The 23,898-nt window shown below is 45.5% G+C and overlaps 1 protein-coding gene across 1 annotated transcript; it reads left to right on the top strand.

Moving 5' to 3' along the window:
- The first annotated feature begins 1,853 nt into the window (after positions 1 to 1,853).
- PSMD12 (proteasome 26S subunit, non-ATPase 12) lies at positions 1,854 to 20,441 on the top strand. Its single transcript, XM_004592971.4, has 11 exons — positions 1,854 to 2,081; positions 6,552 to 6,611; positions 6,695 to 6,823; positions 10,503 to 10,610; positions 11,460 to 11,564; positions 12,260 to 12,409; positions 12,497 to 12,631; positions 15,222 to 15,334; positions 15,921 to 16,095; positions 18,869 to 18,946; positions 19,885 to 20,441. Exons 1-11 carry the CDS (start codon positions 1,974 to 1,976, stop codon positions 20,092 to 20,094), a joined length of 1,371 nt encoding a protein of 456 aa, XP_004593028.2. The 5' UTR covers positions 1,854 to 1,973; the 3' UTR covers positions 20,095 to 20,441.
- Positions 20,442 to 23,898: the final 3,457 nt, after the last annotated feature.

The following is a 23,898-nucleotide window of genomic DNA, read 5'->3' as shown; positions in this document are numbered from 1 at the left end:
CTTGGGAAGTGAACCAGCAGATGGAAGATCTTTCTGTCTCTGTCTTTCCTTCTCTCTGTAAATCTGATCTGCATTTCCAATAAGAATAAATAGATCTTTACTGACAAAAAAAAAAAAGAGTTACAACAGCCACTTAACCCAGAACCTCATCTTGCATACTTCCAACCTACTGTCTCATTCCTGTCTGACCACTGTGACCTCTTTGGACCTCTTGCAATGGGCCAGACATCATTGGAGTGCTCAGCCTGGAGGGGTTTGGCACCTGCTGCAGCCTCTGGAATCTTCACCCCCAGATACAGGCAAGACATGGGCCCTGGCTCCCTGATGCCCAGGCTCCTTAGGGATGCCTTCTTCCATCACCTCCAAGCGCCCTTCGTCCCTTCCCTCGGCCCTATAGAATCGATGGGGTCGCCCCTCATCAAAATCATCACATACATGCATGGCTAATAACCTGAAGGTACCAGAAATGCTGACTATAAAAAATGCACCAATCAGTAATTAACACCCAGGTACATGATGTTTTGGTCATTAGCCCCACAGTGCACAACTGTACCATCCTTTTTGAATACACTCCTTTTTCAAGTCACCATTTCTCGCTCACCTTTCAGTTACGGTTTCCCCCTACTGCCAGTTTTTCTCTTTTGAAACCACTTTCTCACAAAGCCACAGCTGAACTCAAAGAATTCACAGCACATACTCATACCCGTTTTCTCTGACCACCACTCATGCTTCTTCTGTTCTACTTAATTCGTGTTCTCTTAGACTTGCGTTTGCTTTCAGTTTGGCTTACCTCTAAGACAAGCAGTCTGCTTAGAGGACCAACTGACTTTTCCTCCATTTCAAATTTGCTTCTTTCTAACATCTCCTTCCCATTCCAGATACCTACTGATGTGCCACCCCAACACCTGAACTTGTTTTAACACGTGTTATTTTGTAGTTTCAATATGAACTAAATTTTGTGTGAATGGCAAAGGAAGATGATTTGTTGATGTGGTCAGAAGTTGATCAAGAAGTTCCTTAGCACGTTAGAAACAGTCTGTGGCCCTCACTCGCGGCAGTTGCCGCTCCCCAACCTGTTAACACACCGCCGCGGTTTCCCACCATAAGCCTTTGCCTTTAGAAATATATATTATTTTGCTGTTGTTTCATTTTGTGTGGGGGTGTAATATTATGGGTATTATCCATGTCTTTGAGGAACAGTAAAAAAAAAAAAAACACCACATTTTAAAAAGCCTTTTAGGAAATTTAGTTGACAGCCACACACATACCCAAGAAATCCCTCTTAAGATTTTCCCATTGGCTTCCCAGACGCCTGTTGACCATAGGACCACCTCCCTGGTCTCCTTACCCCTTCCCCGCCCCATTCCCATTTTTCAAGGATGCTAAAACATTTTTAGGATTGTCACCGGGTGAGGGTGACACTCACTAGAACCTGTACGGTCCTCAACTGCCTCGCGTGGGCCATCTGGTTTGAGTCTCGTATTGATCCTACGGGGATAATAAAGGATCTCTAGAAATCCCACAAACTAAGCCCCCAAGATTCTCAACCAGATATAACCACAGACTTTTTTGTCTTTAGTCCTTTTTTTTTTCTCCTCCAGCCTCTTCAGGTACAAATGAGAAAACCGAGATGCAAAAATGCACTAATTCCTCCCGTCCTATAATAATAGAGGCGCGAGCCCAGCCCTGCCCCGACAGGCCCCGCCCGGCCCCGCCCCAAGCTTCGCCCCGCCTCCGCAGGTACCGCCCCGGCCTTCCATGCCCCACCCCGTCCGCCCAGACCCCGCCCCCAGGGCTGTCCGCGCCACTGCCTGACTGATGGCCCGGCGCCAGGGGGCCTCGAGCGGTCCTTCGCGCGGGCTCCCGACGCGCCGCCTGAGTGGATCCTGAGGCGGTTTCCGGTGCGGGTACCGAGTGGCGGCTGAAGCTGAAGCCGAAGCCGGGGAACGGGCAGGGACGCGGAGACGGGCACCATGGCAGACGGCGGCTCGGAGCGCGCTGACGGGCGCATCGTGAAGATGGAGGTGGACTACAGCGCCACGGTGGACCAGCGCCTGCCCGAGTGCGAGCAGCTGGCCAAGGTGCGGCGGCCGCCCGGGGCTGAGTCACGGCGGGGCCCGCCTAGGCCTCGGGGGGCCCGGGGGCCGGAGCTCGTGTCCCCCGGCTGCGTGTCCACGCTGTCCGCGGGGGCTGGACAGGACCTTTTCCTTAGATACTATCGCAGTTCGTGGCTTCTCCGGGCTGGCCTTGCAGCCACTCCCGGGGAAGGCGAGTGGACGCCCCGGTGCACCAGGGCCCCACGGCCCGGCTGCCAGCGAGTGGCCACTCACAGCCCACGCGCGTGACCTCTCACCGCGATCACATTTGGTTTTTGGAAAGAAAGCCTCCTGATGTTTTTCTTTTTAGAAGGGGGAAAGGCTTTTTACCAAAGCAGCACGGAGAAAGGGGAGGCCGACGCACCTGTGTCAGATCTTGCCTGCCTGCCTGCCCGGGAGTGTGGGAGGGCCGTGGATTCAGGTCAGCAGTCCATCGTGGGAGGAAGGTGACCGTGGCTGACCTCGCTGAGGGGCTTTCTGCAGTGGCCAGAGCTGGCCATGAGGGGCCCAATCGGTCCTCACCCCATCCCTGTGCAGTGGTCATTACTGTTCTTCTTTTTTTTTTTTTTTTATTGGAAAGGCAGATATACAGAGAGGAGAGACAGAGACGAAGATCTTCCGTCCTGTGATTCACTCCCCAAGCAGACAGAGCAGCCAGAGCTGAGCCGGCCAAAGCCAGGAGCCAGGAGCCTCTTCCGGGTCTCCCATAGAGGTGCAGGGTCTCAGGGCCTTTGCCGGTGCTCAACTGCTTTCCCAGGCCACGGGCAGGGAGTTGGATGGGAAGCAGGGCTACTGGGATTAGGACCAGCGCCCATATGGGATCCTGGCACATTCAAGGTGAGGACTTTTAGTCGCGCCGGTACCAGCTATGTAATCTTACACAGTGCTGAGTTGCTCACAGTCACATGACTCTGTGCAGGGTGAGCATCCCTTACTTGGAACACTTGGGACCAGAAGTGTTTTTATTTTTATTTTTTAAAATTTTATTATTTTTAAAGATTTATTTATTTTTATTACAAAGTCAGATATACAGAGAGGAGGAGAGACAGAGAGGAAGATCTTCCATCTGATGATTCACTCTCCAAGTGAGCACAATGGCCAGTGCTGTGTCAATCTGGAGCCAGAAGCTTCTTCTGTGTCTCCTGCATGGGTGCAGGGTCCCAAGGCTTTGGGCTGTCCTCCACTGCTTTCCCAGGCCACAAGCAGGGAGCTGGATGGGAAGTGGAGCTGCCGGTATTAGAACTGGCGCCCATATGGGATTGTTCAAGATGAGGACTTCAGCCACTAGGCCACTGGCTGGGCCCCAGAAGTGTTTTTAGATTTCAGATGTTGGGATGTTTGCATACTTTCATGAGAAATCTGGAGGAGGGACCTGTTTGGTACACATCTTCACTCATGCTACACAGTAGCTTTAGTGCACTGTATCTTGACTGTTGTGACCTGTCACGTACCATCAACTGGGTTTTTCCACCTGTGTCATCAGTGGTCAGAAACCTGACAGTAGGTTCATTATCTCAGTAGACTGTAGTTTTGCTTTCTTTGCACCGTATTTTGTTGACCTTTGGTTGAAGCAGAAGGTCTGGTTCAAACTGGAGTCACAAATGAAGCATTGCATTGCAGTGGGAGGAGTTTGAACTAGAGCAGGAGCCCCAGGCCTCTGGGTCCGCTGAGTGTGACTGAGCAAGCCATTGAAGCTGTCTGGGCCTCCGTCTTTGTTCTCTCTGTTATTGAGGAGATTGGGGATGCCATTGAGGTGTGGTCACCACTTGGGCTGTCCCCATCTTGGATGCCAGGGCCTGGGATTGACTCCCCTCGCTGCCTCTGATCCAGCCACCTGCTCATGTGCGCTCACTGAGGAAGCAGATGGTGACTCAAGTATCTGAGTGCCTGCCGCCTGCATGGGAGGCTCAGTTGGAGTGCTAGGCTCCTGGCGTGGACCTGGCCACACTGACCAGTTAGTAAGTGAACCAGTGGATGGAAGATCTCTTCCTCTCACTTGCTGTCCTGTGCTCTCTCTCTTCCTTTGCTTTCAACTAAGTAAACTTTTTCAAAAGTAAAACAAGGTGTTGGAATAATCTCTAGGAGTCTTCCTAGTTCTGAAATTCTTTGATCTTTATGACTTTTGCCTTAGGCTTGGGGAATGTATAGATTTGCTCATGGTGCTTTTCCTTTGATGATCATTTCTGGAATGTGTGTCTGTAAAGCTTTTAGAATCAGTGCTCGCCTTTTTAAAAGTAGTAGTCCGTGCCCCTGGAGGCAGGCCTGGGGGTGAGTGCCCCTTAAGGCCCTGTCACCCACATGGAGTTCCAGGGGAAGTTCCTGGCTCCTGGCTTTGCCCTGCCGGCCTGGGCCCTTGCTCCAGCTGCTGTAGGCATTTGCAACCTGCAGGGAAGATCTTTCTCTTCATTTTATCTTTCAGATGTATACAAATGGGAAAACGCTTTGAAAGACAATAGTGTCTCCGGTGTTGTGGCCACTGGCTGCAACACATATGGGTGTTGATTTGAGTGCAGTTTGTTCCTCTTACAATCTTAACTCCCTGCTAATGGCCTGGGAAAAGCAGTGGGAAAAGCCCAAGTGCCTAAGCCTCCTACAGCCTCGTAGGAGATCCAGCAGAAGCTTCTGGATTCGGCCTGGCCCAGTCTTGGCCATTGCGGCCATTTGGGGAGTGAACCAAGCAGATGGAATATGTCTCTCTGTCTCTCAATTCTGCCTTTAAAATAGTAGAATAAATCCTTCTTTAAGTAATGTGTAGTTTTTTGGGCCCAGTACAATAGGCTAGTTTCTAAAAGTCTTCCTTGCATGTGCTGGGATCCGATATGGGTGCTGGTTTGTATCCCAGTTCCTTCACCTCTCATCCAGCTCCTTGCTTGTGGCCTAGGAAAACAGTGGAGGATGTCCCAAGGCCTTGGGACGCTGCACCCGTGTGGGAGACCAGCAGAAGCTCCTGGCTTCTGGCTTCAGATTGGCTCAGTTCTGGCCTGGGGAGTGAACCAGTGTATTAAAGATCTCTCTCTCTGTTAATCTGACTTTCTGATAAAAATAAATAATTTTTTAATGCAGTTTTTCTGCTGTAGGTCTTTTTTTTTTTTTTTAAATTAAAATATATGCCTCTTAGGATTAGTTTTAGGGCCCAGTGGTGTGGCTTAGTGGCTAAAGTCCTTGTCTTGAACGCGCCAGGATCCCATATGAGCTCCGGTTCTAATCCTGGCAGCTCCACTTCCCATCCACCTCCCTGCCTGTGGCCTGGGAAAGCAGTGGAGGACGGCCCAAAGCCTTGGGACCCTGCACCCATGTGGGAAACCTGGAGGAAGTTCCTGGCTCCTGGCTTCTAATCGGCATAGCACTGGCCGTTGCGGTCACTTGAGAAGTGAATCATTGGATGGAAAATCTTTCTCTCTGCCTTTCCTCCTCTCTGTATATCTGACTTTCCAATAAAAATAAATCTTTTTTTAAAAAAGGATTAGTTATAGTTCTCATGATACTTGAATTTTATATGTTAGTATTTGAGTTTTATGATTTCCCTATCTTAATACTTTAGCAAGTGTTTTCTTTTTACCTTTGAGCTAGGGATGGGAAGATGTTACATAGGTTAGCCATTCAGGTGCATTTGACTGGATCAGTAGCTGTGTAAGAGGTGGCCTCCAGTGGCTGTATATTTCAGGTGCTCTTCATTTCATCTATGCAAGGTTACTAAGTAGTTTTGAATGTCAATAAAAAATTAGCTAGAATTTGATGGCTAGAGCAGCAAAAAGAAAGAGATCTACCCACTGGTTCATTCCACAAATGGCCAAAACAGCCAGGCTTGGGCTGGGCAGAATCCAAGAGCCGGGACCTCCATCTGTGTCTCCCACAGGGATGGCAGGGTCCAGATAACTTGAGCCACCATCCTTTGCCTCCCAGGCTGGTTAGTGGGGAGCTGGGTCCACAGTGGAACAGCTAGATACTGGCTTCCCACTGTGCCGGAACACTGGTGCTGACAGCATGTTCTAAAATATGTGCTGTGTGGATTTAAAAAGAAAGCATTTGTGAAGATAAACATATGTTACCTTAACAAGTTAATGAGTTAGAATGCAAAACAAAGACAGTGCTTTTCTCAAGTGTTGTATCGTTTTTTGTATGTTCAGTTTCTTCCAGGCAGTTAAAAATAGCCTGTTCCGGTGGGCACTGAGTTACAGCAGGTAAAGCCACCACCTGCAGTACCATCTAGTTTAAGTCGTGGCTGTTCCACTTGCAATCTAGCGCCCTCCTGATGTGCCTGGGAAAGTAGTGGAGACCCCAGTGTTTGGGCCCCTGCACCCAGGTGGGAAACCCGGAGGAGGCTCCCGGCTCTGGCCTCCAGCTGGTCCAGCTCCATGGCCATCTGGGGAGTAGTTGTTTGGTGTTTGTTGTCAGACCAGTTTTTTGGTTTGTGATGCCAGGTGTGTTTTCATTATTCACTTTTATCTTTTTTAGGAAGGAAGACTCCAAGAAGTCATTGAAACTCTTCTCTCCTTGGAAAAACAGACTCGTACAGTGAGTAGATTATGATTAAACCCTCATTACCATTGATTTCATGTAACGTTCTGTTCACTTTCAGTGTGTTTTTCTTCTTCCAGGCTTCTGACATGGTGTCTACGTCCCGTATCTTAGTTGCAGTGGTGAAGATGTGCTATGAAGCTAAAGAATGGGATTTGCTTAATGAAAACATTATGCTTTTGTCCAAAAGGCGGAGTCAGTTAAAACAAGTGAGTGCCCGAGACGATGGGGCTTGGTGGTCTATCTGTGTTGCCCTGCTCTTTATTTGTAGTACTTTAGGTGGTTGTTTTGTTGTAATCTGTTGAGTTGATCATCTGAAGTACTTAATAGTATCTCTCTTCTTAAGCATTTAACCTGTTACATATTCTGAGGCCCATTTTAGATAAGTTACTCATTTGTTTAAAGATTTGGTAAATGTCTTAGGTGTTTTTGGAAATTGAACTTTCTTCACTGTTTCCTTATTCCTCTGCCTAAGATCTGTCTCGACAATCATTGGAGAAATAGACTCCATTTTTTACATTTATATCTCCTCTAAGATGCTGTGCCCTCCAGTCCTGGCTGTTGTGTTCATCTGGGGACTGAGCCAGGCGATAGCGGGGTGACATGGCGAAGGGCTCTGTCTCCCTTTCTGTTAAATTTAATTATAAAAATTAGCAGCGGAGCCTTTTAAATAATGCTGTTCCCAGAGTAGTTTCTGGATTCCTTTTTTTTCGCTTAATTAATGATATTGTAAAAGAAGATAGTAGTGGAACTGAAATAGTCGTAGAGAGGGTTTCTGTCCAGGAGCCTGATCTGTTGATGAGCCTGAAGCAAGGTTGAGCTTAGCATTAAAATGGGTTGTGTTGAGGCAGTTGTTTAGCACAGCAGTTAAAGGGCAGCAGGGACACCTGCATCATCTTTTGGAGTGCCTGCTTCCGGTGTCCTGGAGACCTTGGATCATGGCTGAGGTGCTTAAGTCTGTGTCACCCCCACGGAGACAGATGGAGTTCCAGGTCCTTGACTTTGGCTTGGCCTGGCCCTGGCTGTTGGAGGCATTCGAGAAATGAACCAATACACACAAGATTTAGTGCCAAAAATAATTGAAACCCATGTGTACTTATGTATTGTAAATAAGTAACAAAATAATGGAAGGTGTGAGTAAAGGACAGGCGGTGGGGATTGTTAGGGAAGTCTTGGTGAGAGAGGAGTGTGAGTGGGTCTCTCAGCAGACTCGTGACAACCAGAACGGGAGTCAGCACTGCTCTGCTACCTTTAACTGATTGTGTCTTCGTAGCTGTGGAGAGTGCTGAAGAAACTTGAATGGTCTTTGTTCTTCTCCCCTAATGTATTTTTTTTTTAAAGATTTATTTTTATTACAAAGTCAGATGTACAGAGAGGAGGAGAGACAGAGAGGAAGATCTTCCATCCGATGATTCACTCCGCAAGTGAGCTGCAACGGGCCGGTGCACGCCGATCCGAAGCCAGGAACCAGGAACCTCCTCCGGGTCTCCCACGCGGGTGCAGGGTCCCAATGCATTGGGCCGTCCTCGACTGCTTTCCCAGGCCACAAGCAGGGAGCTGGATGGGAAGTGGAGCTGCCGGGATTGGAACCGGCGCCCATATGGGATCCCGGAGCGTTCAAGGCGAGGACTTTAGCCGCTAGGCCACGCTGCCGGGCCCTCCCCTAATGTATTTTTAAGAGGGGATACTCTTATTCATTTCTAATTGAAAGGCAGAGCAAAGGAGAGGGCTGGGAGTTAACTTGTGTCTCCTGGGTTGCTCCCAGATGCCTGCAGCAGTCAGCGTGGGGCCAGCAGCTCTGCACTCTGGCGGGGCCGAAGTCCTCCCACGGTGCGCGGCAGCAGGAAGCTGGCCTGGAAGCAGAAGGACTCAAGTCCAGGGCCGTGTTCCTCCTCAGCAGGGGCTTCGTCCCCGCACCATGATTCCTGCCACTCTTGCTTTTTAATTTTTTTTCATTTTCTTTTGCTTAATTTGTCCCAAATTTTTAATCCTGTGAATATTTCAGCAACAGAATGTTTATTTTACAGTTAGCTTAAGTCGTGGATTTGCTGCTCAATGAAGTCTATTAAATGCCCAAATATAGCACAGTGGAACATATTAGGTTACACAGAGTGAGAAAGTAACATTTTTCTTAAATAAAACAATTGTTTTAGTTTGTTTTAAATGGATGGGTTATAATTCATCATAATTTGAATCCAGGGGCTCATGGCAGCTTCCCCTGATAACTTCCCTGTAGAGCCACGGGGTGTTCACTTACTTGAATTTGATATAGATTTTGTTGTTGTTACATATTTTACATGGCTTTAAGAATTGTTAAGTTATGGACCCAGTGCAGTGGCCTAGTGGCTAAGGTCTTTGCCTTGCATACGCCAGGATCGCTTATGGGCACTTGTTCATATCCCAGCTGCTCTACTTCCCATCCAGCTCCCTGCTGGTGGCCTGGGAAAGCATACACTGGTTTACTCCGCAGGTGGCCTGGCTGAGCCTATCCAGGAGCCAAGAGCATCTTCCAGGTCTCTCAAATGGGTGTAGGGTCCCAAAGTCTTCGACTGCTTTCCCAGGCCACAAGCAGGAACAGCTGGGACACAAACCTGGCACCCATATGAGATCCCAGCACATGAAGTCGAATACTTTAGCCTGTAGGCTATCAACGCTGGGGCCTGTAATTTTTTTTTAAGATCCATTTATTTTACTTGAAAGTTAAAGAGAGAGGGAAAGAGGGATCGTCTTTCTGCTGAATCCCTCCCCAAATGAGTGGTCAGGAGCCAGGAGTTTCTTCTGGGTCTCCCACGTGGGTACAGGGAGCCCAAGGACTAGAGCCATGCTCTGCTGCTTTTTCAGCGGCCATTGGAAGTGGGGCAGCCAGGACTTGAACCAGCATCCCTATGGGATACCAGTGCTGCAGACTGAGGATTAGTGTGCTGCACCACTGGGTTAATCCCCAGAAGTCATCATCATTGAAGAGTGAATGTGTTTTGTGAGATGCTAGATGTCCTAGGACTTATGATTATGAGAGAAAACTTGTGTTTTGCAATAAGATCTCAGCTTTCTGAAGTCTGTTTTGCCTATAGTTTAAGACTTAGCCTGAACTGTTTGGAACATTGGTGTTGTCATAGAAATCTTTCCAGGATATGTTGTCTACTTTTCTATCCTAAAACGTGTGTACTTAACGTAACTTAACATTTTCTTGAATGACTTGGAGACCTAGATGCTATCACTGATTTTGCTCTGCTGCTTAAATCAAACCCCATCTGCCACCCATTTTTGCAAATAGAATTTGGGGCTCCAGCTGTGCTCGTTTGTTTATAGGTTCTGTCTGCCAGCTTTAGAGTTACATGGGTACAACTGAGTAGTTGGCTCAGACTGTGATCAGGACCTCAGTTCTAAAATATTTACTTAGTAAATATTTGCAAAAATATAGTACAGACTTGCTAGCCCCTGGTCTCGATGGCAGGATGTTAGAGCCGGAGGGCGTATGTGTCGTCCAGAGCCTGCATGTCAGCCCAGAGGAGAGCGAGCACCAGAGATGCTCTGGTGTTGGCTGAGGGCCCCACCCTGCCGGGGAGGGACAGCTGCTTCTGCCCCGGTGCAGTGTCCCTGGTCATGGCATGCAACCGCTGTCAGCTCTGCCCATCTCCTCCTGCTTTCCCCTTGATTCGGCAGCCATTTGCTAGTTGGCTGTGTTTTCTCATCTGCGGTTGCTTTGGCAGTCATTGATTGGTTACTGAGTATTCAGTATTTCTCAGCTGTTGAGGCGATTTTGTTGTTCTTCGGCAGGCATTTCAGAGTTGCTTGGGAAAATTGAAATTGATTCTAGCCGTTCCACCAATATTTTTTTCCCTCTGTGAGAACTGAGTTTTATTTCTGAATGATTTTTTTCTATTTTAGGCTGTTGCGAAAATGGTTCAGCAATGCTGTGCTTATGTTGAGGAAATCACAGACCTTCCAATCAAACTTCGATTGATTGATACTCTCCGAATGGTCACAGAGGGAAAGGTGAGATTTCTGTTGGCATAACTCCCAGTGATGAGTACAGCTCTGTCCCTAGGGGGACTCTGTGTTTACATTCTCTAGGTAACTATATATGTGTGCTTATAAATAGTGGCAGTCTTGGTGTGTCCAGCTTTTTCTAGCAATTTGTGATCTTATTCCAAATCTGTGGATGCATGTATCCTTTGAAGAATAAGCAAAATTCTGTGGAGCCAAGAGAGTGGGGAAAGGGGCTTTTAGACCCTGGGGGAGTTATGTGCAAAGATAGTGACATGGGAAACACACAGCATGCGTAGTGTGAGGTTCTTGGGGATCAGAGCTCCCGAGCGTGGGGTGAGAAAAGGGCTGTTGTGTGGCAGGGCCTGGGCGAGGCTGCCTAGACTCTGGGACAGAGTTGTTCACAAATGTGCCTTTGTTAGAAATTATAAATCCAACATTGCTCGTAGTTAACAAAGCTGCGAGCAGGTTTAATACTTAACAGGACCAGATGTTTTTAAAGATAAGTCAGAGCATTGGTTGAATTGTTGATACTGAATTGCTTATGCCTTTTGTAAAATGTGCCATTTTAAAAATAATTTTTAAAAAGACATTTGCATTTTTATTCCATTTTGATTGCTTGTAATCCTGTTTGCTCAAACCAGCAATTTTATATTTGAGTTCCCCAAGCGAAACTGTGAAATAAGAATAATGCTTTTAGAAACATTTTCTTAAAACTTATGGCTCTACTTGTGAAATGTAGAATGTCTCAGTTCTATTTATACATAGAAGATAAAATATCTTTGAATAATAGCTTAAGTTTGCCTTTGAATTTTAACACTTTTACAGGAATTTTGACAGTATAAATGTCTCTTGTAGATTTATGTTGAAATTGAACGTGCTCGGTTGACTAAAACTTTGGCAACCATAAAAGAGCAGAATGGTGAAGTCAAGGAAGCAGCCTCTATCCTGCAGGAGCTGCAGGTAGGCGCTGCCTGTGGGAGTGCTGGTGGGAATGTGTTCTGGAAGAGCCTTTGGGAGTTGCTCATGAGGCTAAACATGCACTTACCGTGAAGCCCAGCAGTGTACTGAAGGTTTTACCCGAGAGAAATAAAAATGTAGTATTCACACAAGCCTGTTCTCTTGTGTGAGGGTGACTTTATGTGTAATAATGAAAACGATCTGCCCAGGTGTCCCTCGGGGTGAGGAGATAAGCTGTGGTGTTCTGACTCGGAGTCTGCCAAGCAGTCAGAAAGAGCAGATACTGATGCAGACAGCTTGCATGAATCCTGCGGGGTGAAGAAAGACAGCTTCAGAGAGCTGCATCCTGTATTTGATATTCTTGCAGACAGATCTGTAGTGCTAGAGCACGTGCACTCATTCCCAGAGCCTGCAGGTGCGCGGTTGCGTGACTAGGAAAGCACATCGGGGTTTGTGCTCACAGAACTCTCCTGTGGTCATACAAGTCAGTCCCTGTGTAAAAATTGCTAGAACTTCCCCACGGGGGAAAACCCCATTTTACTGAATAAATTTTAAATTATAATTTAACTAACTTTTAAAAAATATAATCAGTTCTCCCTTTTTAAATAATGTTTCTTATCTGGAAAGGGTGAATATTTTAGCATCTGTTTAGTTCTATTGCAGTTGATGCAAATTACTAAGTATTATAAACTTGCTAGGTGGAAACGTATGGGTCAATGGAGAAGAAAGAACGAGTGGAATTTATTTTGGAACAAATGAGGCTCTGCCTCGCGGTGAAGGATTACATTCGAACACAGATCATCAGTAAGAAAATTAATACCAAATTTTTCCAGGAAGAAAATACAGAGGTAAGCTTATCTCCAGCCACGTGATTGCATTGAAGTGTTTGAATAGAACCTATAAACCCCAATTGATTTTGTCATCTCTTTTTCCAGAAATTAAAATTGAAATACTATAACTTAATGATTCAGCTGGATCAGCATGAGGGATCCTATCTGTCTATTTGTAAACACTACAGAGCCATCTATGATACTCCCTGTATACAGGCAGAAAGTGAAAAGTGGCAGCAGGTAAGAAGGTACCGAATGGGACATTGGCATTAGAAAGAACTTGGTTTTTCAATCTTCTGTTTATTTTGAGAGGTAAACAGAGACATAAAGCAGTCATTGCCTGGCTTGTATGCCCACAGTAGCCAGTGGTGGAGCAGGCCACAGCTAGGAACTAGGAGTGAAATCCAGTCTTCCACTACTTGAGGGGGCACTGGCTGCCTCCCAGTTTCTATGTCACCAGGAGGCCGGCATAGGGAGCAGAGCTGCCACTCAAACCCAGGCCATCCAGTCCAGGCTGGAGCTGTCCCCCAGTGGCATCCTTAGCCCCAAGGCCAAGTGCGTACCCCAGAACTGGCCTTTTGAACTTACTTTCAGTCATTTTAACTGCAAAAAGTTTGTGCAGTTTTATGGTGCTGCTATCTGTTTATCATGTTGGTACTTAATGCATCCTTACTAATTGGGCAATAGTTTAAATTATGACTTTAAAATTTTAAGATTTAAAAAAATTGGTTTATTGGAAATGCAGATATACAAAGAGAAGGAGATACAGAGAAAAAGATCTTCCATTTGCTGGTTCATTTTCCAAGTGGCCGTAATGGCTGATGCTGAGCTGATCTGAAACCAGGAGCCAGGAGCCTCCTTCTGGTTTCCCATGTGGGTTCAGGGTCCCAAGGCTACAAGTAGGGAGATTGATGGGAAGTGGAGGAGTCGGGATTCGAACTGACACCCACATGGAATCCCAACGGATGCAAGGCAAGGATTTAGCCACTAGGCCATGGTGTGGACCCTAAAATTTTTTTATATGCTTTTTTAAATTTGAAAGACAGATCTTTGTTCTGCTGGTTCAACTCCCCCTCTCCAGCCCACCCCTCACCAAATGCTGGGGCAGACTAAAGTCAAGTGCTGAATTCATCTGGTTCTCCCTAATGAGTGGCAGCCTTCATCTGCTGCCTCCCATGGGGCACATCAGCAGGAAGCTGCTTATGAAACAGAAGAGCTGAGAATTGAACCCAGGCACAGTGAGACAGGTTGCTGCTCTTCCTGGCAGCATCTTAGCCACCATGTGAAGCACCTGTCCCTGTGTGTCACTGCTTTTTCTTTTTCTTTTTCTTTCTCTTTATTTATTTATTTTTTTTGGTGGTGGTTGTTGTTGTTTTATGATCTGTGTATGTGGCAGGAGCCCCCACACTCAGGTCATCCTATTGTTTCCCAGGTGCGCTATTAGGGAGCTAAATTATAAGCAGGGGCCTAGCACAATGACTCAGTGTCTAAATCTTCACCTTGCACGCTGGATCCCATATGGGCACCTACCTGTATCCTGGGAAAGCAGTCGAGGATGGCCCAAAGCCTTGGAACCCTGCACCTGCATCAGAAACCCAGAAGAAGCTCCTGGTTTCAGATCTGTTCAGCTTCGGCCATTGTGGCCACTTGGGGAGTGAACCAGCAGACAGAAGATCTTTGTCTCTCCTTCTCTCTGTAAATCTGCATATCCAGTTATAATGAATGAATCTTTTTTTTTTAAGATTTATTTATTTTATTACAAAGTCAGATATACAGAGAGGAGGAGAGACAGAGAGGAAGATCCTCCGTCCAATGTTTCACTCCCCAAGTGAGCCGCACGGCCAGTGCTGTGCCGATCCGAAGCCGGGAACCAGGAACCTCTTCCGGGTCTCCTACACGGGCGCAGGGTCCCAAAGCTTTGTGCCGACCTTGACTGCTTTCCCAGGCCACAAGCAGGGAGCTGGATGGGAAGTGGAGCCGCCGGGATTGGAACCGGCGCCCATAAGGGATCCCGGGGCGTTCAAGGTGAGGACTTTAACCGCTAGGCCACGCCGCCGGACCCATAATGAATGAATCTTAAAGAAGCAGCAGCAAGAACTCAAACGTACTCATATGTGATGCCAGCATTGTAGATGATAGCTCAGCCTGCTACGCTGTAATGCTGGTCCCTATGTGTTATCACTTCAGATAGCATGCAGGCGTATTGTTTAATATAGGTGTCAGCTTGGTGGTTAGATGCCCGTGTTTTACACACATTGCCTGCGTTCCACCTCCAGCTCCACCTCCAGCTCTCTGCTGATGCAAGCTGCTGTGAGACAGCCACAGTGCTGCGAGTGGTTGGGTTCCTGCCAGCAATATGGGAGCCTGGCTGCCGCTTCTGCCCAGTCTGGTCCTAGCGGGGCAGGCATTTAGAGGATGGAGTACTAGGTGTAAGTGCTCTATCTTCATTTCAAATAATACTGAATTTAAAATGTATGTAGCGGGTCACCTGCTAACAAAAGTTAGAGATAAAGACCCCACACTGCTTTGGAAAGTTATTTTATGAAAGCTGTTTTAAAGAGCTTGCATGTGTGTTCCACATTTGTGTTTCTAACTTAATATGAGAACTTTATATTTTGTCAAAAATATAAAGACAGTAATTGAAATTTGCAGAGGTTTATTGTAATGGTCTTAAAAACTTGATATTACATAAAATGATACTATGAAAAGGGCAGCCTGGCAATGTTTTTGCACCGAAGACTTTTTGAATACAGAATTATGGCACAGTTTTTCACTTGCTAAAGTTGCATCTCATCTTGCAAATAATCTTTTGTGTTGTATAACTCTTTAGGCCCTGAAAAGTGTAGTTCTCTATGCGATTCTGGCTCCGTTTGACAGTGAACAGTCAGATTTGGTTCACCGAGTAAGTGGTGACAAGAAGCTCGAAGAAATTCCCAAATACAAGTAAGCATTTTTACAGTAGAAAATATAATTCTAAAGAAAAATTGATTCATTTAAGTATGTTTCCTAATTGGTCACTGCATGAGAGAATAAAACAGGGATAAAGTGCTAACATGTTCAACAGTTTTTCAAGTAGAGGCTTTGTATCGAGTCCACATTGAGTGGTTTTTTTTTTTGTTTGTTGTTTATTATCGTTTTATAAAGTTTCATCATTAGTGGGCTCTTGGGTGGCTTTGAAGATTCATCCTTGTGGAAGTCTGTGGTACAACAGGCATGCTTCACCCTAAGCATGATGGACTTTGATTTTTAAAGGGCTAGTCTTCTTTTATCTGTTTTGCTGGTGTGCTCCCAGGAGGTTATTTCACAGGCTGACAGGTGTAACAGGAGAGAGCAGAAGCCTTGAGCTGGGAGATACTCCCTTCAGAACTGCTGTGGGAAAAGGGTAGTAAAGGTGGGAGAATAAATAATAGCCTAATTGTGTTTTGTTCCACTCAAAAACAAAATGAGGGCAGTCTGTTTTTTTTTGTTTTGTTTTTTTTTTTTTTTTTTTTTTTTTTGATCGATTTGAACAATGACCACGTGCTTGCAGGGACCTCCTCAAGCTGTTCACAACGATGGAGCTGATGCGCTGGTCCACGCTGGTTGAGGACTACGGCATGGAGCTGAGGACAGGCTCGCCCGAGAGCCCTGCCACCGACGTCTTTGGTTCCAGCGAGGAAGGAGAGAAAAGGTGGAACGACCTGAAGAACAGAGTGGTTGAGCATGTGAGGACCTGGGCTGCTTTCTGCTTCAACCTCTGACTAGTACACTGCTTCTCAGGATTGGTAGAATTCAGCTCTGACCTTTGAGTGCAAACTTGCTTTTTCAAGTTTGGTAATCAGGTGTCACTTTTATGTGTTAATGTCTTTAATTCTTCACTGTAGGATATTTTTTCATAAACCCAACGTCATAATGATGTAAATTTCCCATCAGAGTTTATCTCCTCCTACTTAGCTCTTTTTCTCTACTTTTTGATTTTCCGAAAAGGTAACTGTTTCAGCACAGTTCATTTTCTAAGAGGACCTCTCGAGAATCCAAAATTTTACAGTACATGTATCTGAATTTTCTGAGAGCTGGCTAAGGGATTTCTTCTTGGTAGCACTACAAATTAAATTATGTTGACATTCATTTATTTCTCTAACAAACATTATTATACGGCATCTGTGTGTCAGGTACTGTACGACGTGGTGGCACATGGGATAGTAAGGCATGGTCTCTTCAGGGAGCTTGAAACGGAGGGACAGGTGCTTGGCCTCTGGCTCCAGAGCTTGCTGTTGATACAGATGTTGGGAAGTGGTGGTGATGGCTTAGGAATTTTAAGTGTAAGTGACAGAATGTTTCCTCTCAATGCCCTTGGAAGATCCAGTTGAATTCTCAGCCCCAAACTTCGAGCACTTGAGGGGCAATTGAGCTATATGGGAGTGGTATATTTCTGCCTCTCATAGTTTTTTTTTTTTTTTTTTTTTTTGAAGATTTATTTTATTTTTATTACAAAGTCAGATATACTGAGAGGAGGAGAGATAGAGAGGAAGTGGAGCTGCCGGGATTAGAACCAGTGGCCATATGGGATCAAGGCGAGGACCTTAGCCACTAGGCCACACTGCTGAGCCCCTCTCATAGTTTTTTTAAGTGAACTTAAAAATTACAGAAAAGAGTGCTTATAAATAAAATAATAAAGATGATACAAGTGTATAGAGTAGAGTGAGGAAAAGGAAGAAGGTTGATTGATTCTGCCTGGGAGAATAGTCTGTAACGGAGTAGGAATTAATGAGTGAGGTGAGTTTGTGCTTGCTTTGCAGACAAGGCAGGACCGTCACAGTCCTGGTCAGCGCGTGTGTGATGTCTGAGCAAAAGCGTAGAGGAGCCCAAGTAGAGGAACTCGGAGAGCTTAAGGAGAAAAAAGAGCTCCAAAAAAAGTTGGAAGGGTCCAGATCAGAAGAAATCTTGTTTTGCCCATGAGCAGGAAAAAAAAAATGCTTTTAAAGATTTATCAATTTGAATGTCAGAAATACAGAAAGGACAGAGATTTCTTTCTGCTAATTTAGTCCACACAGGGCTGCAATGGTTGGGGCTGGGCCATGCTGGAGCCATGAGCTTCTTTCAAGTCTCCCACAAGAATGCAGGGGCCCAAGGACTTGAGCTATCCTCTGCTGCTTTTCCCAAGTGCATTAGCAGGAAGTTGGATCAGAAGTGGAACAGCTAGGACAAGAATCAGTGTCCATGTGGGATGCCGACACTGCAGGCAGCGGCTTTACTCTCTACACCACAATGCCAACGCCCCATTCTGGTGTTTCATAGTCTCCCTGGGATGTAGAGGATGGATTTGGAGTCTGTAAAGAAGACTGGTTCCGGGCTTGGCAGCGTGGCCTAGTGGCTAAGGTCCTCGCCTTGATCCCATATGGCTGCTGGTTCTAATCCCAGCAGCTCCACTTCCTCTCTATCTCTCCTCCTCTCAGTATATCTGACTTTGTAATAAAAATGAAATAAATCTTTAAAAAAAAAAAAAGAAGACTGGTTCCATGAGGAACCTTATGGATTCATAGCAAGGCAGGGGTGGGGGGACTGAAAAATGAAAGTATGGAACAAATTACACAAAGAAACCCTAGTCTGTAGTCACTGATTTTGATTTAGGAGTTGAAGGAAAGGGTGAAATGTGGAATGCTTGGCTGCTTTCCAAACGGTTGGTGTGGCCATGGCCTTCACTTGTGGGGGCAGGTGCAGCTTCTTCAAAGACAGATCCATGTTTCTCCCTACTGTTCTGTCGTTCCCCGTAGGTGCTGGTATTTTGTTAATGATATGAAGAATGGCCAAAGGGACAGAATCTTTTCCAGGGAAAATTAAGAAATGTAATTTTAAATTGCCTTTAGGTAGTTGGGATGATCTTCAATTATTTTTAAATTTTAGCCTTTCAGACACTTATATCATAGTTAGAAAGGCTTAATTTCGGATTCTTAGATTTAGCAAAAACTACTTCAGTATAGTTACAAGTTTTAAATCAAGCGTACATTTTAACTTTTTTTTTTTAAGATTTATTTTTATTACAAAGTCAGATATACAGAGAGGAAGAGAGAGAGGAAGATCTTCCGTCCAATGATTCACTCCCTAAGTGACCGCAATGGCCGGTGCTGTGCCAATCTGAAGCCAGGAGCCCAGATCCTCTTCTGGGTCTCCCACTCAGGCGCAGGGTCCCAAAGCATTTGGGTTGTCCTTTCCCATGCCACAAGCAAGGAGCTGGATGGGAAGTGGAGCTGCCAGGATTAGAACCGGCGTCCATATGGGATCCTGGCGCCTTCAAGGCAAGGACTTTTAGCTGCTAGGCCACGCCTCTGGGCCCCAGCCTTCAGTTTTGTTATTGAAGTTCAACAGCTTCATGCTTTCCAATGGTAGGCAGTAGGAAAGTGAAAGACGACCCTAGCTCTGATGTTGTAAGTGACCTTGGATGTGAAAACGAATTGACTTTCAGTCTTAACCTCTTGTTGCCCTCTGTGCTCTTCCCAGAATATTCGAATAATGGCCAAGTACTATACCCGGATAACAATGAAAAGAATGGCACAGCTTCTGGATTTATCTGTTGATGTAAGTAGCAGGCGTCGTTGTGTCCCAAGTTCCGCAGGAAAAAAAAAATCAGTGAGAAAATCTATTTTGTTTGCTCTAAAAAAATCTTAGGTTTCAAGGATAGAAAGTTCCCAAGCTATCTTGAGTACCAAAAATGGCCTAAATACTGAGTTAGTGATTACATTAATATTATTGACCCTAGTTGGGACCTGCTCTTTAATAGGTTAGTTGGATATGGATTAATTTGGAGTGCAGTGTGTGTGTGTGTAAAAATGTATTTCAGTCTCCACCAAAAGGAGCTGCATGAATATTCTATGTGAGGACAATGTGACAATGGTCCACCTGGGACAGGGCCAGCACTTGCTAGAGGAATGCTGTGTCCAGTGTGCATTTCATATTGAGAAAATGTACAGCAGACAGGGGGATCGGACTGCTGGTACGTGGCCCCAGACGGGAACGCGAGTTTGGCTTGGAAGGGAGGTCTGTGGCGAGGTGGAGCTGGAAGGCTCCGTCCTTGGTGAGCATGTGAGTTGTTCTCTGTGGGTAGAAGTCCCAGGTCCTTTGGCATAAGCTGTGTTGACTGTGGCTGTGTAGTTCCCGGATGGCAGGGCTTCGGTTCCAGCCCAGCGTATCTGAGAATGAGGGAATGTGCCCTAGTGTTTTCGAAAAGGGGTGGAGCAGCTGCATTGCTGATTGCTGTTGACTGCTGATTGCTGTGTGCTGTTCCACACTAGCAGCACTTGTAGCCTTACAGAAGGCGGTTTGGGGGCAGCCCTGCCTGAGGAGGCGCTGGTCCTGTTCATGCCCTGGGCTGTCAGTAGAGGGACAATATTGTTACCGGAAAGTCGGTGGTTGCTGACAGTGAATGAGAACTTGTCGTCCTATGTATTCTTGTTTTCCTTCAGCTCTGCTTGTCTGCTTTAATCATCCTGCTTTAATCCTGTGTGTGTGTCTTGCAGGAATCAGAAGCTTTCCTCTCAAATCTGGTAGTTAACAAGACCATCTTTGCCAAAGTAGATCGATTGGCCGGAATTATCAACTTCCAGAGACCCAAGGATCCCAATAATTTATTAAATGACTGGTCTCAGAAACTGAACTCACTGATGTCTCTGGTTAACAAGACTACACACCTCATAGCCAAAGAGGAGATGATACATAACCTGCAGTAAGGGCCGTCCTGCTCTGAGTCACAGTTGGAAGTCATTAAAGCAAAGACTGTTATCCTGGGGTATATGTTGTTGTTTCTTCCTGTTCTCAGCTCCTTTGTCTGAAATTTTAAAATAGTGAACACATTTGAGGCGCACTCACCCTTGGAGCTCCTTGGCTGTGTTGTTAACCTGGGAGTTTGCAATTGGTGCAAAATTAGGATACATTTCTGTTGACTGGATACACAAAAACTGTGTTATAACTTACCCAAATATGTTTTTATATCATTTGAAGACTTTTTAGCTATTATTTGTTTTCATTCAACTAACAGTCATATAAAGTAATAATAAACGCAGTATATGCACATTCACTTTCTGTAGTTAACATCTGTTTCCAAATATTTTGTGTGGTGATGGTTTCATAGGTGTGTGGTGTTTTTTTTTTGTTTGTTTTTTATTTTTTAAAGTAAATTCTGTTGTAAAGTTATCTGTCATTTAGTGGAATTTAAGATTCCACAGAACATGTAAGAATATGGGGAGAGAGTTGTGGATTGTGAAGGATTTGATACTGGGGCAGAAGGCCCCCTGGTTGGTGTGCAGAAACTGGCCAGCTGTATCCTCTGTAGGGATGGGAGCTTTGGGGCTTGGGAAGCGGTGCTGCTTTTTTCCTTACCTCTTTCGGTCTGGGTTTAAACTGAACACAACATGTTGCTTTTGTAAAGCTCCTTTATATGATGTAGTCCGATGACTACATCATGAGTGATCTAAATGTGCTAGCTTCATTATTTGAATGCTGGATAACTTGATTTTGTTGATATGTAAAATGATAGAAAGACCTCAGGCCACCCTCCCAGTAAGTGGTATAGAATCAGGTGTGTTTTTTTTTTTTTTTTTTTCAGATTTAAAACAAAAGTTTTACTGTCAAAAGAAACATCTGAGATCAATTCAAATAAGCGTATGAAGTGTTTTTAATTTGATTTATTCCAGAGAAAATAGAAAAGTGAAATAATGTTATTTAAATGCTGTATAAATGAAGAAAGTGTGAGGTCTGCTTTTTAAAAAATCCAAATGGAGAGAGGGAGAAACGAAGCATTCTAGACACAGCATTTCTCATAATTAGTTTTTCATGTAATGGTCACGAAATTGTGCTATTTTATGGTCCCAGGGCTGGGGACAATTGCAGGACCTCTGTAATACTTGTACTCGGAGTCACTGTGAATAATGACATATAGTAACTGAAGTAATCTAATTGTAGTCTTTGGAAATTTAATGCCTTGGTGACATTAATCACATCAGCATCTGCTATCATTTAGCCCTGAAAAACTAACCAGAAATTATGGCAAGCTTAGAAATATTAGAAGTCCACCCTAGCGTAAGAGTGTGGTTTTAATTTTCTTTTGAATGAAATTATGAAAAGGATAGAAACTAAAACCATTTTGCATTGTTCAAGTGTGAGTAGAATTGGAGCTAATTTGAACCTAGCTTCTCATTAGCTGCATCTTTGCAGGGCCGAGAATGTTGGTGTAAATGAGTCAGGGTCCGCTCCCTGGGCTCTGACGTTCCTGCACGCCCCAGGTCAGGCAATTGTGCTTGGGAGTAGTCAGATCCCACTGACTTGATTACCTGTGCACCCATGGCTTTGTCTCTGGTTTTCTTCTTTTGGTAACATTTATTTATTTGAAAGGCAGAGTTACTGAAAGAGAACTTCTATCTATTCGTTAACTCCCCAGATGGCCACAACAGCCAGGGTTGGGCCAGGCTAGAGCCAGGAGCTTCTCTCACAAGTACTTGGGCCATTAGTGGGAGCGGGATCAGAAGTGGAATCTAGCGCCACAGGTGACAGCTTATCTTGCTATGCGAGGCCAGCCCCTGCTTCTTGTTTTTGTAGTAAGAGACCAGTTTCTTTGCTTGGTGTCACAGTAGGCATCTATTAGCATAAGGCAGGAAAACATTTCAGGCTTTCAGAACCACAGTCAGCCCTGTTTCATGTTAAAGATCTGAAGATGGACATGTGTATTAGCCTAGTGGCTAAATCCTCGCCTTGCATGCACTGGGAACCTATATAGGTGCTTATTTGTGTTCCGGCAGCCCACTTTTAATCCAGCTCCCTGCTTGTGGCCTGGGGAAGCAGTGGAGGTGACTCAAAGCCTTGGGAACCTGGACCTGTGTGACAGACCCGGAAGAGGCTCCTGGCTCCCAGCTTCGGATTGGCTCAGCCTTTGCGGTGACTTGGGGAGTGAACCAGCAGACAGAAGATCTTTCTCTCCTTTTCTCTGTAAATCTGACTCTCCACAAACATTTTTAAAAATAGCTATTTTAAAAAAAAACAAAGATCTAAAAATGATGTTAGAAACACTTCGTTTCAGGTGTGGAGAAAATTGTTGGCTCATCATTTTGACTAACAGAAGTGATGAACCACCCTGTATTTCTGTATGATTTATTCTTTAGAATCCGTTTCTATAATTATCCCCATTTCCACTGCTGAATCAAAAAACACGTCTCTAAGATTGATACAGCTCATTCTATCTCTTAGAGTTCTTATGAATGCACATATTCAGTTGTGATAAAAACACTGATTTGTAGGTACATAAACCTTAGAATATATTCATTCTTTTAAGAGGTTATCATTTAAAACAGAAAGCCATAAAAGCAATTTTTTTCTTCCCCAAATCATCTGTCTCTTTATACCTGCTTGGCTGTTTTTTGTCTTATTTTTAATTAAGACTTTTTTGAGAATTAGTTTCTCACCAAAGTGGGATAATAGGTCCCAAATTTAAGACATTTTTCAAGTGTGGATTGTTTAGATTTTATTAGCTTCTTCGAGTTTTCCAACAGGAAGTTTAACAGCAGCCTGAAATGCCCGTTTTGGAAGAAATATGAAGGTACTTCAAAAACACTGATGGAGCATGAGAAGGTAGGTTTGGGAGTGGAAGCCGGACCTGGCAGTTGAGACCCTGGCATCATGTATTGGAGTGCTTGGGTTCAGCCTCCAGTGCCCTCCAGGTGCCAGCTTCCTGCTGCTGCAGGCAGCAGTGCTGGCTCAGGTGGCTGGGTTCCTGGCACTCCCGCACGAGACCTGGGCTGAGCTGGCTTTAGTCCCTGTTACCGCGGGCAGGTGGGAGTTCTCCTTCTCTGCCTCTCGTGTGTACAGTCTAGCATTTTTAAAAAGTTGGGAGTCCGGGCGTGATGCTGTTGCCATAGCAGGCATTTCCATGAACAGGGGTCTCTAGTTCTTTCCGTCCTGCAGGCACTTCCCCTCTCCAAGGACACATTCCATCATTTAATAAACAACGTGGGACCCCATCCAGTGTACCTCGAGGCTGACACGCTTATTCCGGGGGGTGTTAATGGCTCTAAGCTGACTCTGTCCTGGCCTGGCCCCTTTATTCCCCATGACTGCCCACAGCTGATGGAAAGCTGCTTCCTGACCGCAGAATTCCAGAGGCCCTGGTCCTCCTGCTGTGATTTGGGACAACTTTGAAGACCATTCGGACTCTCGGGAATTCCCTGAGCGTTCATTGTAGTCACACCAATAGTTGCATCTTTCCTTCACTTGCCCACAGGTACTGACCTTCCAGGCATACCTCGGGAAGCTCCCAGTATACAAAGATCCAACTCGGAGTCTGTGACTGTTGGTGCTGGCTGTGGTCTAAGAAGGCTGCCTGGACGATGGGATTGTGCAAGCAGCTTGCCTGCCAGCCAGCTGGCAGTGAGAAGCCCACCACCAGCGAAACATGGAGTGTGGATAGCCCTTGGCCTGGAGGAGGGCTGCAGTTTAACTGCTGACTGGCAGGAGGGAATTCTGTGGGCATAGCTGGAGGATAAGGG

This window comes from Ochotona princeps, chromosome 17 (genome assembly GCF_030435755.1).
Source record: "Ochotona princeps isolate mOchPri1 chromosome 17, mOchPri1.hap1, whole genome shotgun sequence".
Taxonomy (NCBI): Eukaryota; Metazoa; Chordata; class Mammalia; order Lagomorpha; family Ochotonidae; genus Ochotona; species Ochotona princeps.
The sequence above is the reverse complement of the archived record's forward strand: the minus strand, read 5'-3'. Positions and strand labels throughout refer to the sequence as shown.

Excerpts from the sequence above, each read along its gene's own strand:
- PSMD12 (XM_004592971.4), top strand. The coding sequence starts at position 1,974 with ATGGCAGACGGCGGCTCGGAGCGCGCTGACGGGCGCATCGTGAAGATG. Across the intron at positions 11,565-12,259 it reads CTATCCTGCAGGAGCTGCAG|GTGGAAACGTATGGGTCAAT; the intron begins GTAGGCGCTGCC and ends TAAACTTGCTAG. Across the intron at positions 15,335-15,920 it reads GAAGAAATTCCCAAATACAA|GGACCTCCTCAAGCTGTTCA; the intron begins GTAAGCATTTTT and ends ACGTGCTTGCAG.